Source organism: Rhododendron vialii, chromosome 9a, assembly GCF_030253575.1.
Source record: "Rhododendron vialii isolate Sample 1 chromosome 9a, ASM3025357v1".
NCBI lineage: Eukaryota > Viridiplantae > Streptophyta > Magnoliopsida > Ericales > Ericaceae > Rhododendron > Rhododendron vialii.
Window position 1 is genome coordinate 7800183 of NC_080565.1, and position 18426 is coordinate 7818608.

Sequence of the window (18426 nt, forward strand, 5' to 3'; positions counted from 1 at the left end):
AGATTTTAAAAACTTTGTATCATAGAATTAATTGAGATATATCATATAAGATCTATATTGCACATAAAATTCATTATAGGTTGAAACATATTAACAATTTAAAAAATGCACTGGAGACCGAACCGGACCATCAATTTGGTACGGAGAGAGTAGCGTTTTACAAATCATGGTTCAATTCAATAAATCTCGGAGTTTTTTATATTCCTTGTGTGCAAGGTATCCTTTTATCGTAAGTAGTAGTATGTATGAAGTAGTCCCCCTTTGGATGGAGTGATTTTAAGAGAAAAGAAAGAGTTTTTATTATAGCTAAATCACTTATTTGAATTAATTATTTTGGTGAGAAATGAAAAAAAAATACAAAATATATTTTAATTGTCTCCTCCCTTTTTTACTTCACTCTCTCTTACCATCCAAATGGGCTATTTGGAGACCTTAACTTTTACTAAACGTGCATGAAAATAAGCAAACCGTAAATAATTTTATTTGTTTGGCTGTCATAATTAGCCTATTTGGCTTTTGCATCCAATCATAGTATTTATTTTCAAATAAATAAATAAACGAAAAAGTATACTACTAGTTTTAATTTTTAACAAAATCTAACCAAACAGAGAGCCCTAAAGCTGTTGGAGATTTCCGGCATATTGGCGAGTAAAAGCTCCCAGACCCAGACACCACAGCCTCGCCAGTTACTCCGCCGCCAAAACCACTCGCCTGCTGCGGCGAGATTTTAGAATCTCGCTTGCCCCTCCCCCCCTCCCTCTCTCTCTCTCTCTCTCTCTCTCTCTCTCGCCCTCGAGGCAGACCCAGACGTGGATCTGGTGAAATCGACGGCGACGGATTTCGGAATCAAAACCTACGCTACAGTGCCTTGCCCTTCGTCATCCGTCGTCGGCCGCCATTGCCCGTGGATCGGATTTCGACTCCTCTCTCTTTGCTTCCACTCTCCGGCGAGTTTTCCGGTAGGTTCTTGGAATTTTTAACTGGGTGTGTGTGTGTGTTTGAATTTCTGGGTTTCAATTTATGTTTTTTTGACTGGAATTGATTTGTGGGTTTGATTTGTAACTTTTTTGAGGATTGATTTTGTATTTGTGGGTTTGAGGTTGTCAACTGAAACAGAGGTTCTGGGTTTGTAATCGGAAATAGCCGTGGTGTTGTGTTGCTGGTTTGTGTTGCTGCTGTTGCAAATTTCAGAGAGAGGGAGAGAGAGGATTGATTTAGTACAAATGGCGTTTGGTTTTGTTTAGGCCATTGGGTACACATGTATTGAATGAGCAAAATGAGAGAAAAAGCACTTTTCCTTGCTTAAATGGCTAAAAATTTGGTGTGACTGATGAGATGCTAAGTATTCATTAGTTCCATAGTTGCCCTGTTCTTGCCCGGTTACTCTGTCCAGCTCTGTTTTTGCTTCTCGATCAAATCAATTTTGTGTGTGTGTGGCTCTTTTATTGTCTAAGCTGTCCATTTTTTTGTTTTGTTTTGTGTTCTTGCCCTGCTTGGCGTAGAAAATGAAAAATGAAAGGGAATGATGCTGAATCTGTTTTAATCGGAATGGACCCAAGTCGAGCTAGACAATAATGTATTTTATTTTATTTTTGACAAATTTTCTTTATCCCCAAACAACAATAGAACGCAGTCACACATTACCAACCAAAATGAAAGTAGTTGAACACAATTGTGCCCCGCTGCCGAGCAAAAAAAAATTAAAAAATTGCGCCTTGCGCTTAAGTTCCAGGGGACCTTGGCGCTTCGGTGCGCCTTTCGCCATTTAAAACATTGCTGGTAACAAAACGCTGGCATTTTGCATCGCAGCAGACATCACAACAAGTACTCCATACGGCACGTCTAAAATGAGGCGGCAACGAACTCGGAACCAACCAACCAAACAAACGCGGAGATCATCAATGGAGTATGTATTAGGGAAATGCTATAATACACAATCTCTTTTTTGGGATACTATACAATATGTGTTGCGTAACATTTAATCACTGAGCGGCGTAAAATTGGCGTGACATTTTACCAATAGGCATAACGTTTACCACTGAAGGCACCTTAAACCATTGAGAGACACACATTTATGGCATAATATTTACCACTTTACAGGCATGCCATCGCTTCGACCTTTTCCCATATTATTAATTGGTGAACAAATTTGGATTGTCACAGTGAAAGAAAAGAATGGCAGTGTTTCAACGGCTCTCTCGATCGCGTTTACTTTGTACCCTACACCACCACCATCACCCGCTCTCTAATCGTTTCTCTCACTCCATCTTCCCTCTGCTTTCCCCTTCCTCACCCACTCCCACAACCCCTAACCCTAACCCTAGCACTGATTCCCGCATTCACCTCCCCATCTCCCAATATGAAAATTTCACCTCCAAATTCAGATTCAATTCCAGCGTATTATTACTACAGAACGCATGCATCTCCACGTCGTCCGGCATAGCTGAAAAGGAAGGTGGTGCTCCGAAGACCAACGGTGGCGATGCCGGTGGTTCGAAGAAGACAGGGGAGGTGTCTTGGGTGGATTTGTACTTGCCGGAGAAAGCCCGGCCATATGCCCACCTTGCTCGCTTGGATAAGCCTATTGGGACGTGGTTGCTTGCTTGGCCTTGCTTCTGGTATGATTTTTTTGGTTGTTTGATTTCTAGTTTTTGGTTGTTTGATTTCTAGTTTTTTTTATGCCTTTTACTTCAAATCAGTAAAGGTACATGTGCGTTGCATGTGGTATCTCTTCAATAAGGTTGAAGCTAATTTTACACCATCCTCAAGTGGAGTGGTAGCCTGGTAGGCACCATGAACCCCATACATTTGACTTTCGAATCTCACGAACTCCAATTAACACTGCTGACTTTCGCAGAGGAAAAGAAATTACACCATCCCAGTACTTTATTTAGATTTTTTGACTTGCATAAATATAATAGATTTGGCACCATTTTGAATGTCTCAAATATAACATGCACAACTCTAGAATTAGTACTAGAATGTGTGGCATTTCTTATACTAATGCTAGCTATTGGAGTGTGTCACACCTAATAGTGAAACAAAGAGTTAAAAAGCATATGATTGGTATTGCATTTAGTCTAAAAACAAAGAGTTGAGAAAAACAGATGATCAGTATTGGGTTTAGTCTAAGGTTCTGTTGTCAACTTTTAGCCTTCGAAAATACTGGAGCTACAAACTGAGCAAAGCTTGCCAACCCAGCTTCTTGACATCCAACACGAATGAACTGCAATGTTAGAAGCTATTTTATTATGACCGTACTATGCATAACGAAGGAAGATGCTCCTCTTTACCCAGTATAGTCGTATCCAAAACTTGTGGACGTGTCTTGCCCTAAGAAAAGCATCCCTCCAAGAAAAGAACAGGAAAGGTTCAAACCCTTATTTCCGAATGAGTTCAATTATTTATTCGATCAGTTACAGATTGGATCTTACGCCAAACGTGGACCGCCCAAATAGGACACTTGTGCTGTGGGTGCAGGTTTCTCAATCCAATCTTTCAAAGAGACTCGAAGCAGTACATTTCAGAATTGAATTCAACTAGCAACAGACAATCTAATTTCAGCGTGGAATGAAAAATCTTCATGATAGTTACTTTACGTGCTAGTATAATGGCATTAACGGGGGGAGTTATTTATCCAATAATGCTAGAACCACACACAAACTCTCTCTCTACTCACACACACACGCACACGCACACACACTCTTAACATATTTGCTTGCAAAGGGTTGAAAAAAATAAATGCATTTCTTTCCCTAATTAAACGTAATTGGTTCTTTAATTCCTTAGGTAGGTGGGATTGGTATTATTTTGGAAAGAATAATTACATACATTGCCAACATAAGATTTACATATATAATGAATTTTAGCTTCAATTAAGTACTGCCACATGTCGCATCCTTGTTTCTCCTCACGAAATGTCATTCTGCAATACTATACAGTATAGATTTGTTGTAGCCACATCAAAACTCCATCTGTGCTTGGTGGTCCATTTTCGGCATTCATGTCATGTTTTAAATTGTCTACAATTGAACTAATTGAGATCTATCAAATAAGATCTATATTGCATATTTTTAGATATTCACATTATATCATGTAGGATTACTGGATTATACGTCCATTGCTATTAGTCCATCAAGCAAACAGGCTTTTGAGTCTTTCAATGATCTGGAGAACTACAGTTGCAAGATTTTGTGGGATAAAATATTCTACTGACACTTCCCTTAGGGTCATATTCATTGATTCAGGTCAATTACATTGGCAGCATTTCCTGGTAACCTTCCTGATATTAAAATGCTGACGCTATTTGGCTGTGGGGCTTTGCTTTTAAGAGGTGCCGGGTGTACTGTTAATGATCTCCTTGACCGGGATATTGATACCAAGGTACTTCCTGAGCTTTTTGTTCCTAAATGAATTGCTGTTGGAATAGATATCCATTGTCTTAGTGATAATATGGTGAAAATTCATGCGCTCTTTGGTTGATTTTCTTATAAGTAAATGTGCCGATTAGAAGAAATAGTCTCACGAACTACGTTACAAATTGATAATTACAATGCTTTCTACCTTTTCAGAACCTCCCTGGTGAAGTTCTTTAATTAGTCGTTTGATGCCACGGTTATTTTTAATCGGGGTTGGTGGTACCGTGCAATGGTCTTCTTGATTGGCACTGGTGCAGAGGTTTTCATTACTTGTCAAATAAGAGAATATCAAATTCTTGCTCATTTAAGTTATAAAGATTTGTACTTAAAAACCACCATGGATTGACAACTTGATAATGAGCACTGCGCTTTGCTGATTATGTGGCTTTTAGGCTTTTAGCGACCAGATTATGTTATGTTATGATAACTGTTACAAATATTTGAACATCTTATGGTCAAATCTCCCCATCTCCCAGCTAGTTTGAGGAAGTAGTTTGATTGTCTTACAAGTAAATGGGCCGCTTAAAAGACTTTGTGAAAAGCGAGATATCTTTTTGGACCTCCCCCATTGAGTTCTGTCGTGTTGTTTTTTGAACGGTGTTGGTGCAATCCTTATTTAGATTGACACTTCATAATTTGTTTTAGTTGTTTTAATACTCGTTGTTTGGAAGAAGTTTTTTCCTTTTTGCCTCTCCATGATCATACCAGCACTGTTCTAACTTTGAGGAAAACATTTTCTGTTAATCATTGTTCTTATTCATCGAACAATTATTCTTGTCTGCTTTCCGTAGTGGAATGTTTAGAATTTTACTGTGCAGGTAGAACGTACAAAATTGAGACCAATTGCAAGTGGAGCTTTGACACCGTTTCAAGGCATTTGTTTTCTTGGATTTCAATTGCTTTTGGGCCTTGGCATTCTCCTCCAACTGAACAATTATAGGTATGGGTCATCTCAACCTCTGTGTGTGTGTGTGTGTGTGTGTGTGCGTATCTTGTTGTGGCGGTTGTTTGGGTTATCCTAGGAATCACCTGGACACTTATGAAGAATTGTTATCAATAAACGGCTTTATGGGAAGTGCCTTCAAATATCACTACAATTAAATGAGCCAGTCTTCTTGTTTTATTTCACAGTTCTTTTTAATTGTGGAGTGGCATTATTTATTAGTGCTTTTCTTTCTAGCAGCCTCACCGATTTTAAAACTTTGCTATTGCTGCTGATTCAGAACTGTAATTAATTAGGGGATGGAGTTCAGTCATTTTGGTTTACCTTGCATTTCTAAAGGTATTAATGAAATATATGCTTCTCTTTATCTTGATCCAATGACCGAGGAGAACTACAAAATAGGGCTTTAGCTTGCTTGAAGGTGTCAGGGAAACGAGTCTCTTGATTGGTGCACTTTAATTGTGCATCTTATGTTTGTATTGATCTAAGCTGGAATGTGTAGAGTCCAGTTGTAGTATACAATAATGGACTCCAAAGCTACTCAAACCATCAATTAAGCAAAAGCTACTTATCCAAAAATTACCACCTTTAAATGCTATCCTCTTCACCAATTATTTTCCCTTTATTGATCAAATGTTACCAGTTCCAGTATGTAAACCAAGTAATACAATGCAAGCTAGGTGTTGGGTTAAGTCCTGCAACAAGCACAACCCCCCTTTAGGAGGCCTTGGCATAGTTGGGTTCTCTGCTTTAGTGTGATTCAGCCATGGATGCTTAGTGGAGATCCTCGTAGCCCGATAACCTAAGGGTACCTTTGCAAGGTTTGTACGAGGGTGAAAATGCCTATGCTTTATTATTATGAAGGTGGGAGAAAAGATAAAACAATGAGAATATTAACTTGAGTTCGATAAGATTGACGAAAGATTTTCTAAATTGTAAAATTGTTTTTTTTGCATGCAATTATTCTGTTGCCACACATGCATGGAAACCCAAAATGACAGTAAATGTGTAGCGTGGAAAAGATTCACATTTTTGGTTCACGGATCTGACTGAATTAGTTCTGTGGGCATCAGCACGCATGCATACACAGAAGGGTATTAATTGCATACAAATATGGAAAATAAATGAAGAGCCATATTTATGTGCAAGTCTGGCTGAATCAACTCTTGTACATGTATTTTTTGGGGGTGCTTCAGAAATTCAACTCTTGTACGTGTAGTTGTTACGTTCATTGGGCAGTTGTTTGAAAACTAATGTAGCGTATGTAATATGTAAAATATTGTCGTTTATGTGCTTTCCAACAGCCGTGTTTTGGGGGCTTCTTCCTTGCTGCTAGTCTTCTCTTATCCCCTCATGAAGAGGCTGACATTTTGGGTAATTCTTTTAAGTATGGGTTTTTTTCAATGGTACTCTTCTTTTCTTCTGATGAAGATTTCTGGGAAGTTTGACTGATTTTACTATCTACTGATGGCGCAGCCACAAGCCTATTTAGGTTTGACCTTCAACTGGGGAGCATTATTAGGATGGTCTGCAGTTAGGGGAAGTCTTGATCCTGCTGTTGTCTTCCCACTTTACATTTCTGGGGTGTTCTGGACACTTGTGTATGACACAATATATGCACATCAGGTACAAATGTTTTCTTTTTAAATTTTGAATCATTTGCTTACTTTTCTAACTATTGTCTAGCTCAGATTCATTCCTACAAAAGTACCCTAGCAAAAATATGCTATATAATATCTGAATAATTTCTTTTTGCTATCAAACACTTATGTTCGTGCATAATTGAACATACAAATTTTTTTGTTTATGTTTTGCGTGCATAATTGGCTGGTTTAAAAAACTGTTGTAGTAGTCGAACTGTGTGATATTTGTTCAAGTAACTATGGAAAATGAGGTGGCCTCTACGTGAAGAGTAATTGTTTGCCGTGCATGCAGGATAAAGAAGATGATATGAAAGTGGGTGTTAAATCTACTGCCTTGCGGTTTGGGGATTCTACTAAGGAGTGGGTTACAGGATTTGGTATAGCATGCATCAGTAGTCTTGCCCTTAGTGGATTCTATGCTAACATTGGTATTGACTTGGACTTTGTTTCATGTTTGGTACTTTTATGGTTAAATGGAGTTGGCTCATACTCTCTCTGTCTCTCTGGGTGGAGTAGGATGGCCATTTTACGCATCTTTGGCAGCTGCCTCTGGTCAACTAGCATGGCAGATTTTTATGGTTGATCTTTCTTGCCGGGCTGACTGCAATAGGAAGTGGGTATTACAGTTTCCGCTCAACTTTTGCCTATGGGCCAATATGAAATTATATTGTTTTAGGCTAGTATGGATATTGAATTTTGACCGTTTGCGACACTTTGATGAAAACAAGCTATGATTGACCTAGTATTTCTTGCGAATGAACTATAAGTGTATAATTAATTTGGTTTCTTATGTCATAATTGAACTGCAGTCATTTCTGATTTAATGATAATTAATGACGAGTTTTGTAAAATGATTCCTTTTGTGCAACGTCATTATAAGTGGTGTTGGAGGGGTTCTTTCCTTCCCGAATTCAATCCAATCACTATTCTAATGCTTGAGATCATAGCTTTCAGAATGTTGGACAGAATATCTATCTTTACCCAATTATATGTTCTAATTGTTCTCCTGGCTTCAGCGATAGAAGCTTTCCGCATTCCCATCTCGCAGTCTCACCCTGGCCCACCTTCCTCCCTTGAAACCCCAAGTTTATCTCAGTACATCTGTTTCACTATCTTAACTGTGTAAGACGTCCCAATCTCTAAGGGCTGGTTTATCTGATCACGCTGCTGATTCCAGTATCCATGCTGATACACGCATATTCATCTAATATCAAATAGAAATTCAAAATAAAATGTTATGAAACACTCACGTTGAGAGTCTTTATGCCGTAAGATGATAAGGAGGTTTTCTTTTCCTTTTTAGTTGGTTTTTATTCATTGTTATTTGAATTTTTCTGTAATTTACTTTGAAGGTCAAATGTAGTAGCCAGGAAAATTTCTGCCTTTGTGGCCGTCTGCCGTATGTGTCATGTCAAATTTTAACTTTCTTGTTTTCCTTTGCTTCCCCTTGATGTTACTGGTCAACATAGCTCTGGTACCATATTTCTGAGCCAAATTGATTCCTACTTCAATAATAGATTGACCAAGTAGTATCAGGAGACAAGTCTCTAGTCTTTTTACAGCACCAATTATCAGTGAGCTGTTATTCACATTTCACACACAACTTAATCAGGGCTTAAAGGTCTGGTAAGGCAAGTTCTCCTTGTCTTTGGTTTTGACTTTCTTGAACATGCTACCATTTTGCACACTCAAGTCTGGAAAATACTGATTGCTGGTACCCTTTTCCTGTCTTTTTGCCAGATTTGTCTCCAACAAGTGGTTTGGTGCTCTTATTTTCAGCGGTATCTTATTTGGAAGACTTGTATCCTAAAGGTATAGTTTCCTTCAGAACAGTCTGTAAAACTTGTGCAATTTAACATTGAGTTTGTGGGAACTAGTGTTTTATGCTTTTTTAGAACTCATAAACATCCATTTTGGAATGTTTGCTATTAGTTGGGGATGTATAGGGCTGCAAACATACCGAGCTGCGTGCAAGCAGCTATAAAGCTCGGCTCGGCTCAGCTAGACTTGTTTAGTAATCGAGCTGAGCTTGATCTCAAGTTGTAGACTCGTTTACTAAACGAGCCAAGCTCAATCAAAAGCTCAGCTCATTTAAAGAGGCGGCTCGTTAAGTAAATTAGCAAATCTCGGTTCGTTAAGGGCTCGGCTAGGTTACAAATGAGCTGAGCTTGAGCTCATGTAGTATTTGACGTAAAGGGTAAGAAATATGCTAAACAAAAAAAATGGGAGAGTGCTAGAGTAACTTCACTTCAACCTAACTTTTTATCTCCGTCCGTCTCCCTTTTTTTCCACTCTCTGGAATTGATTTTTGCACTCCCCTTTTACCAGTTGCACTTCTGTTTTTATTCTTAGTCATTTGAATTTACTACACTACCCTTTGATTGTAAAATATTGAACCACTGAAAGGAGAGAGTTGTAAATTCAAATCAATAAAGTAAAAGAAATGAGTATTGTTATAAAAAAGGGAAGCGTGAGAATCACTACTTTTTTCCCCTTTTGAGATTATCTCCCCCTCTCAAACCCATATGCGGCAGATAATCATGTTGGTTAAGATTGAAAGTAATAAAAACACAACTTGAGGAAGAGAGGTGTTCTCACCCTGAGATAATCTGGATTATGAAAGACTTCTCATTCAAAATATTTCTAATATAACTTTGACCCCTCTTAAATCAATCTTTATGCAGATTTTCGTCAGTTGTGAAGGTGCTGCAAGTATATATAACCACCGATTGTTGAGTGCATAGCCAAATGTGATAGGATGTAGGGAAGTGTGTGGTTCCTATCCAATGAAATCATATGGAATTGTTGGCTTGCTGGAGAAATCATGGAATTCTCCCCCCACCCCCTTCCCCTAGAACCCCCTTACACCCTTGTGAATGCATTTTGAATAATTTTGTGTCCTTGTATGGAACTAATGGAAGTATAGAACTAGTAAATGTAGATTGCATTATTAATTATTATCTTCTTTTGCAGTTTTGGTTGGATAAGGGTTAAGGGGACTGTTGTTTAATCAGGCATTGGATGGCTTTCCGAAACACCTCTGGAACCGCAGGAGACAAATTTCATTGCTGCCTGCAAATAGTAGGTCACAAAAATGTATCTTAAACTGATTCTAGAAGGCATAAAAGACGGTTGCTGCTACTTTTTTATTAGATTTTGGAAGCTGCTTTCAGGCTGTCAGAAGTTGATGAATAATGCACATTTCTGAGGTTTGTCTGCTCTCAGTAGTTAAAGTGAGCTACAAGTTTTTGCAGAGGCTGCCGTTATGTTTTCGCGACCAGATTTGTGTCAATGCAAGTGTGGTTAGGTTGGAGTCGCTGTTGTAATACTCCCATCATTTTGTAGCTGAATATATCGGCAAGGAAATACAAATGATAATCTTTCTTCATTTTTTGCTTCTGGTTTTCTGGGCAGTTAGTACTGGAAGTTGGGGAAATGCATTTGGTGCCTTAACTCCAAGCGTTCTCCTCAGGTCTTCTTGTACAACGAAGTAGTTGAATGTCTGCTTTTTGGATTTCTGAATCCTCCCTTTTGATGGAGCCCTTTCTTTTTGGTTTCTAGATATTGGAAAGTTGTTTGTGAATTCGTTTGTGTATGTTGGTTTTCGTGCTTTTCTTTTTTCCTTTTAGACTTCTCCTGGACCTTGTTCTTTTCGAGTAGAAAATCATCCGAGTTGTATTGATACGAAAAATCATTCCTGTTATGTGGATACGAAGAAGCATCATGGTCCTTGTTGAACTCTCGTATATTTTTAATTTTTCTTTTCTTTACTATGATCTTAGTGTTGTAGATTGAGAAGAGGAAAATCTGCAGAGGTGCTGATTGATTAGGCAATACATGAAGTTCTTGAATACTTTTGGGTTGATCTTGTTTGATGTCCTTTGGCTCTACGTTTGGAGGCAGTTCCTATTCACTTGTGTGATGCCCAAGTAAAGTCTGTGACTCTGTGTACTTTGGCAGCCTTAATGGTCATCAATTTGTTTTCTTATGATGAGTTTCCTGTTATTTATAGCTTTCACTTTAGCTTGTTCAATGTCTTGATAAACCTACAACCTCCAATAACATACCCAAGCAATCACATCAAAGAGAATTCTCAGTGAGACCTTGAAGTCTCTATGTGAGACGAAGGTTCTAATGTTTGAAGGGATTCAGGGAATAAATATAGATCTACCAAAGAGGTAAAACACAAAGATGAGAAACAACTTGCCTTATGATGAAGTGTAGGACAAGAATTTCCGGGCAGAATGATTGATCCTCCAGTGGAAGAGGTAAACCTCACTTTCTCCCATTATGTGGATGACACTCTAGAAGAGATGAATGAGTATAAAATGTATGGAGTCTCAAGAGCTTCAATCCCATCTATCTTGATTCTTGCGCTAAGAAGAGTGAGGACTGTAGAAATATAGCCTTCGTTCTCCATCAAAAGAAATGCATCAAAGTCATGAAATTGCCTACTTATTATGGTATGACGTTAACAATACAAGGGTAAGTTGTCATGAATGCAGTATGTCTCTTCCATGTTAGTGTCATTCAGCAGATCCTTCCAAGAAGTTCACAGAAAGGGAAAGCTGATATCAAAATTGTAGAGAATTGTTATTCATATTTAAGCAAACTAGGATGCTTTTAATAGCTAGCATCCATTTATTTTAGTTAATCTGCATACTTTCTTTTGGTTCTGATGCCTATTTGTATGTTTGAACAATATGCCTGAGTTGGGTTTTGTGGTGTTACTTTTTCCGTATCTGTAATAACTTTTTCGTTAAAAGGTTTTGCTGATTTAATCTCTTCGTCTGGCAGACTGGCATGTTACAAAATAATTAGTTTCCGTTAAATTTTGTCTTGAATTTTTTGGAGGATGATGCTGACAGTGATGCCATGGTTATCCACTTTATTGATACAGGAGCCAGAGTTGTTGGTCAACATCAAAGAACATGTTCTTGTTCCTGAACGCCAGCTCCTTGCAAATGAGGAAAAGAAGACTTTGCTGGATAGGTATACAGTCAAAGAAACACAGGTCAGTAAGTTACATGGACTTTCAGCTATTAGCTTGCTCCGTCATGGTTATAGAAGTTCAGTGACTAGTGTTAGTATACCTTAACTTGGTGTTGCCATTCCCTCTCAAACAAATGATTCAGCTACACATCTGCTGGAATTGTTACTGTTTTAGAAGTCATGGCAATAGTTTCCTTCTTCATATTTGAATGCAAAAATGGACTTCAGTTGGCAACTTTGTCAGGTAAAAATGTTACTATTGCTTATATTGCAATGACCCTATGATTTAATTCAGGAGAGTGATTGAACTTTTGGAGGAAATGCTTTCATAGTGTAAATATTTTTGTGGAATAGGAATTCAGCTTGTTTTAGGGATATGGTTTCGTTCAGCTTGTTTTAAGCTCGTAAATAACAGTTTCTAGTTCAAACTGTCACTGCAAGGCCTAATGTGCAGTGAGTAATTTTTTTGTTCATAACTAAGCAGTTCATATAGTGAAACTAGTTAAAAGATAAGCGAGGCCCAAATACCAAATCAAACTCTGCAATGTCACATTAAGTTGCTTTAAATAGAGGAATGAGAAAACCCACAATCTGTAATTGTCGTCTCTTTCAACTTGGACATCCGTCGTCGTAGTAGATTCTTATATATGTTTTCTGCATTGTCCCCTTGTATCTTTTTTCTTTCTTTTTCACATTCTACCAGATGTTAAATTTTTTGTTTCTGCTTTTGGTTTCATATGATGGGTGGGTTCCAGCTACCTCGAATTCAGGTGACAGATCCAGTTGCTAGATATTATGGACTGAAGCGTGGGCAAGTTGTAAAAATCATTCGACCAAGTTAGACTGCAGGCCGTTACGTCACATACCGTTATGTTGTTTAGATTTCCTCAATTAACCTCTCTTTTTTTGTAGTGGAGTGGACTTCTAAAACCTTGTTCTTGTGTATATATATACTATATATTTTTGAACTGGAGAGAACGTTGTTCTAGTTGAAAGCCCATCCTTGTGTTGCAACTAGAGGCGAAGTTGAAGGGAAACAGAAACGAGGGGAGTACCATGTCGGTAGAAGAATGAGGAAAGGCATTCTGCATTTTGTCTATGAAATGAGTACATCATGTATTAAATATCCATTATAAATGGAGAACAAAAATCAAGATAAAAAAACAATGGCAGAAATGAAGAGACAATAACGTACGGATTAGTTGTAGAGAACTTAATTTTGAAATGGAAGAATACTAAGATGCAACAAAAAGAAAAGAAAATAATGGAGTAGTATGGTGGAGTATAAATATTCTACCTTGGTCATATTAATAATAGGACGATAACAAGAAAAATGATTTCTATCCTCTCTTTTTAGACATCCATACTCCTTTTTTCATTTTTTTTTATCCACATGAATTAAGATATTGTCCTTGAATGTGTGAAGAGGTGTATTGAAGAAAATGGCAAAATAATAAATTCAAATGAATAAAGACAAAAAATGAGAAGGGATGGCTAAAAGAAGAGTGTAGAAATCAATTTCTCTATAACAAATGAATTTGAATGAGCGCAATTTTTAGTTCTACGAGAAATAAAGGACAAAAATACAATAATGAAGAACAAATAAATACGAAGAAGAAAAAAACTACTCCCACTACTTTTGGAGAACAATAGGAAAATGAGGAGGCAATTTAAAATCGAATGACGGAGTGTTTTGGATACTGAATAAGTTTTGAGAAAGAATTTATTTCAATCAAGTTGTTGGCTTTTTTTGGTAATGAATAAGTTGTAGATTACAATAATTTAGAAAATAAATTTTTTACATTGCTGGTATAAATATTTGTTTCTTCCAAATCAATTACATTGCACCACGTTGCAAAACAGTGGTCTCAATCAATAAAACATGAAACGTTACGCAATATAAATGATTTGGAAGAAACAAATATTTATACCAGCAGTGTAAAGAATTTAATCTCAATAATTTCATGTAAACATGATCATAAAATAGCATACCTTTTTGTAACAAAATGGAAACACTACTTATGAGTATTACTTTACATAATGACCAAATAAAGCTAAAATAGCAATGGCAAAAAATGTCGAGGGCGACTATTCGCAGCTCTATATTTTCTCTCTTAACTCACTACATTTCAGTAAATAGTTATTGAAAATCATACATAATATTTTCGGTAAATAGCTGTTGAAAACAAAATTATATTTCGGTAACTACATGTCGAAAATATGTTCAACCTTCGGTAAACAACTGCCGAACATATATTTTCCGTAAATAGCTGTTGAAAAAAATATGAGTATTATATTTTGGTAATCGTATACTAAAAATATATCTCAATTTCGGTAACTAACTGTCGAATATAATTGAAAATTTTTAACGATCTAAGAGACAAAATACGGAGCTGCGAATAGTCGCCCCAAAATGTCATTGGTAGGAAGTGCCGAAGTGTCCACTCAAGCGCCAGGTATTACAAAAATTGGTGGTAAAAACGCCAACAGCCCCTTCCCTTTTCTAACTATTTCACAACTTTCCCCCTTTCTCATAAAACCTTTTCCTTTTCACCCTTGTCCAAGTACTGCACAAACTTCTCCTTTTTCCAAGAAAGTTTTTGAAAACTAATCGTTAAGGCCCCGTTCCAGAACAAAAAAAAAAAAAAAAAAGTCCTTATTTTTTAAGAAAATAATTTCAAGCTCAAAATTTTGAAATTTAAAAATATGCAAGATGTATATTGTTTGAAAGATCTCGATGAGATCTTTTATAAGATGCAAAAAAAATTGAAACATTTACATTATTTTTGAGTTTGAAAATGTGAAATAAGCTGGTTATTTTTTAAAAAGGTTTCTGAAACGGGGCCGTCAAGTTTGGCCCAACTTATTCATTTTATATGAGTACCTATTTTATGTGGATATCTTCTTAATTTTATGTCAAATTTACTTTTTATTTATTTATTTCCAATAGATCGATCTGAAATACTCCCTTCATCCCCATTTTTTGTTTCTCGTCTTATCCTAACCGAATAAAAAATTAATTATAACTTTTAATTGGTACTACTATTTATGTATAATATGAATCTTGTTTGATAAATCTTAATGAGCTATTTTAAACGATATTTTCAAAATCACCTAAAAGATTATAGATTGCAAGATATAATCAATTGAAAAGTAGCAAGGACTCCCATAAGAGACTAAAGAATTGAGATGGAGGGAGTACCAAAAATAAAAAAAATATAACAAAAAGTTAAAAAAATTACTAAACATAATTATTCAAAACAAGCAGACTCTTTCAAATTTTTTTCAAGTTTATCTTTGATTTTTAAAAAGTTTTGATCATCATTTACTTAGATTGGTCTACTTGAAAAAAAATAAACAACTAATAAATTTGACGTAAAATTAACAAGAGATGTGCTAGGGACACATCACCTTAGAGACATATCAACCACACCCCTCTCACATACAGGTAGGTCCCGTTCCAATAAGACTCGCCTGTATGTGAGAATGGTGTGATTGATGTGCCTCTAGCATTTTGAAATTAACAAACACCACGTAAGGTTTGTGAATATGGCAAAAGCTAAAAAGTACTCCAAGTAGTTTTGAAAACTTTTTCCTTGGGAAAAGGAGAAAGTTCGTGCGGTACTTGGACAAGTGTGAAAAGGACAAGGTTTTGGGAGCGGATCGAAAAAGAAAAAGAAAAAGAAAAAGGGGGAAGGTAATGTAATAGTTAGAAAAGTGAAGGGGTTATTGGCATTTTCCCACAAATTTGCTGTAACAAACAATTGACGTTTTCTGCACGGCTCAATGCGCCCGTTGGAATTAACTGTGGGCGTTGTTATTCGCAGCCCTCTATTTATTCCTATAGCACGTTAAAAATTTTCAATTATAATCGACAGTTAGTTACCGAAATTGAGATATATTTTCAGCGTCCGATTACCGAAATATAATTTTTTTTTCAACAGATGTTTACCGAAAATGCATGTTCGGCAGTTGTTTACCGAAAGTTGAACATATTTTCGACATGTAGCTACCGAAATATAATCTTGTTTTCAACAGCAATTTACCGAAATGTTATTTATGATTTTCAACAATCATTTACCGAAATTTAGTGGGTTACGGGAGTAAATAGAGGGCTGCGAATAGCGGCGCCCTTAACTGTTTTAATCCAAAATCCAAAAGTATAATTACTCCACATTTAATTGTCCTTTCCTTTCGTTTTCAAATTATGTACAACCCATCTCTCTCTCTCTCTCTCTCTCTCTCTCTTCCCCACTACTCCCCGTCTGTTGCTTCTCTGTCTTCCTCTGGAGAAAAAATTTCACGGTTCAATCCCCTTAAATATTCTTTTGTTTAGCCCTTCGCATACGAACTGGTAAGAGTTCGGGTGTGTTGCATTGCATAGACGAGCGAGCAGAGCCCAGGAAACAGGGAAGCCCTTCAGAATATTTTGAGGACATCTATAAACACTTCAGTTTCGTGCTTCTGTAAACATTGTAGTTGTTTCTAATCTCTAGTAGTAATCAACCTAATACATGGCCATGCCTTATTGTGATATATGCGTCGAGGGAGAGGGCATACTCCATTTGGAGACGAAATCCAATTTTCTCACCAGAAGACACCATTGAGGAAATTTTTGTCACAAAAAGTCGTTTTTGTTGTAGTGACGATCGTATCTTTTCCCAGTGGCATTCTTTGTGGAGGACTATTTGCTTATTCTGGTGGGAAGCTGTTAGTAGGTTATGTTGTAATTTATCACAGGCACAACATAACGTGTATGAAGAAACAAGTTTTTAGTATCGGTATTTGCATCCCCACGATCCCACTTACTTTTATTCCTTGTTGGGTGTTGAGTTATCTGACTGCTAACTCCCCCGTCAGGGAAGCAAAGACTTCCTAGTCTCTAAATTGGCAGCCCATTGCCGTAGCAGCATCTATTGCTGCTAGGGGTAAAATGCTCTCATGGGGGAATCGTATTTACCAGTGGAAAGAGTTTCCTTTAATTTGAGGTTTGACAACAGTTGAATTCACCACTAATTGTCTGTTTCGTTTCCTATTTGATTGATAATGTGATTATTTTGACTTCATCGAAATAACCATATGTAGCTGCCGCCTGCCGGTGGCTAATATAACTTTTCCCCACTTTTCTGCTGCAGTGGTTTGGAGATGCTGAAAAGCTTACAAAGGCCCTCTTCTCTTTTGCTAGCAAGCTGGCCCCTGTGATTATTTTTGTTGATGAGGTGAGATTCTTGTGTCATTATCTGCCCACATAATGGCCTCTATTTATCTGTGCATACAATATTCAGATCTCTGGACTTAAAGTTTCTTCAGTGTCACTATCAGCTTGCTTTTAGACTTTCTAAGTGTTGGAGTCGATTTTTGCTTTCTGATACAATTAAGTACGATGCCAAAAGGGTTCCCTCCTTTGCTCTTTCTTCTGTTGAGATGACACTAATAGCTTGAATAAGTTGGAAGGGAAGACAAAATTAGATACAGAATCGTAGAATTCAAATGTATTTCCTTTCGTTCCTTCATATGGATATGTGTGTCTAGTTCAGTTACGCCTATGTTTTGTGTTGCAACCACTGCAACTATGTTTTGACATTTTTGTTGGACTTTCCATCCGTGCAATTGTTGTCGACATGGGGAACTATTTGAGCTTTGGTTACAGGAGTCTGATTCTTGAGTTGAATAGCTGTTACCAACAGCCCAGGCTGAATGCTTTCTATGGCATAGTATATTATTTGGTGCACATAAAGAGATTTTTCATTCTTACACCTATTTGCATAGGTTGACAGTTTGCTCGGTGCTCGCGGAGGTGCTTTTGAGCACGAAGCAACTAGAAGGATGTGCAATGAGTTTATGGCAGCTCGGGATGGATTGAGAACAAAAGACAGCCAGAGAATCCTCATCCTTGGTGCCACAAATTGGCCATTTGACCTTGATGATGTTGTTATTCATCGTTTACCTAGAAGGTCATTTTTTTCAGCAATATCTTTCTCTCTCATCAATGTGCCTCGTCCGCATTTTCGCGAAGCTTTTGGGATGGAATGCAGTAGCATTTGCTTGTCTATGAGGGGAAGATATTGGGTCATTGTAATCTTTGATTTGTCATTTGTGATCAACCTAATCTTTCCGTTCACTATTTGTGTGTTAATTTATAGTTTGGTTTTCACAGAGATCATTTCTAGCGTTCCAAATAAACCACCCAAAGGTCGCCACTTTATTAATCAACTCCAAAGCGTCCTCTTTTGAACTGGAGTTTTCCAAGATATTTCAACACCATTTCGAGACACTCGGAGGCGAATCTTCATGCAACCGTTGCAAGCCACACCCAAACCAAACGCCCCTAGTCCAGCTGCACTCAAACAAAAGATTCTCCAGAGACTCCTCATGCGATTCGCAAAGAGGACAAAGGAGGGAAGAGGCCCATTTTCGCCGGGGGGGGGTG

The 18426-nt window shown here is 37.3% G+C and overlaps 2 protein-coding genes across 7 annotated transcripts; both read left to right on the forward strand.

The window, feature by feature from the left end:
* Positions 1 to 588: 588 nt before the first annotated feature.
* Positions 589 to 12161, forward strand: LOC131300344 (4-hydroxybenzoate polyprenyltransferase, mitochondrial). Of its 5 annotated transcripts, XR_009190928.1 has the most exons (11): positions 590 to 959; positions 2164 to 2618; positions 4248 to 4383; positions 5237 to 5358; positions 6666 to 6735; positions 6838 to 6987; positions 7297 to 7432; positions 7521 to 7617; positions 8745 to 8816; positions 11905 to 12018; positions 12140 to 12161. XR_009190928.1 is itself a non-coding variant. In XM_058326128.1 (10 exons), exons 2-9 carry the CDS (start codon positions 2176 to 2178, stop codon positions 8812 to 8814), a joined length of 1224 nt encoding a protein of 407 aa, XP_058182111.1. In that variant the 5' UTR covers positions 590 to 959; positions 2164 to 2175; the 3' UTR covers positions 8815 to 8816; positions 9978 to 10587. The 5 variants fall into 5 exon arrangements, 3 of the variants coding, with proteins under 3 accessions (XP_058182111.1, XP_058182114.1, XP_058182110.1); XR_009190927.1 differs by lacking the exons at positions 11905 to 12018; positions 12140 to 12161 and adding an exon at positions 9993 to 10587 and having other exon boundaries at positions 589 to 959; positions 7521 to 8126; XM_058326128.1 differs by lacking the exons at positions 11905 to 12018; positions 12140 to 12161 and adding an exon at positions 9978 to 10587.
* Positions 10079 to 18390, forward strand: LOC131300345 (uncharacterized). Of its 2 annotated transcripts, none has more exons than XM_058326132.1 (3): positions 10079 to 10213; positions 17132 to 17215; positions 17766 to 18390. In XM_058326132.1, exons 1-3 carry the CDS (start codon positions 10199 to 10201, stop codon positions 18228 to 18230), a joined length of 564 nt encoding a protein of 187 aa, XP_058182115.1. In that variant the 5' UTR covers positions 10079 to 10198; the 3' UTR covers positions 18231 to 18390. The 2 variants fall into 2 exon arrangements, 1 of the variants encoding a protein (XP_058182115.1); XR_009190929.1 differs by lacking the exon at positions 10079 to 10213 and adding an exon at positions 16241 to 16984 and having other exon boundaries at positions 17766 to 18135.
* Positions 18391 to 18426: the final 36 nt, after the last annotated feature.

Excerpts from the sequence above, each read along its gene's own strand:
- LOC131300344 (XM_058326128.1), top strand. The coding sequence starts at position 2,176 with ATGGCAGTGTTTCAACGGCTCTCTCGATCGCGTTTACTTTGTACCCTA. Across the intron at positions 6,736-6,837 it reads TGAAGAGGCTGACATTTTGG|CCACAAGCCTATTTAGGTTT; the intron begins GTAATTCTTTTA and ends CTGATGGCGCAG. Across the intron at positions 7,433-7,520 it reads TGGATTCTATGCTAACATTG|GATGGCCATTTTACGCATCT; the intron begins GTATTGACTTGG and ends TGGGTGGAGTAG.
- LOC131300345 (XM_058326132.1), top strand. Across the intron at positions 17,216-17,765 it reads TGATTATTTTTGTTGATGAG|GTTGACAGTTTGCTCGGTGC; the intron begins GTGAGATTCTTG and ends CTATTTGCATAG.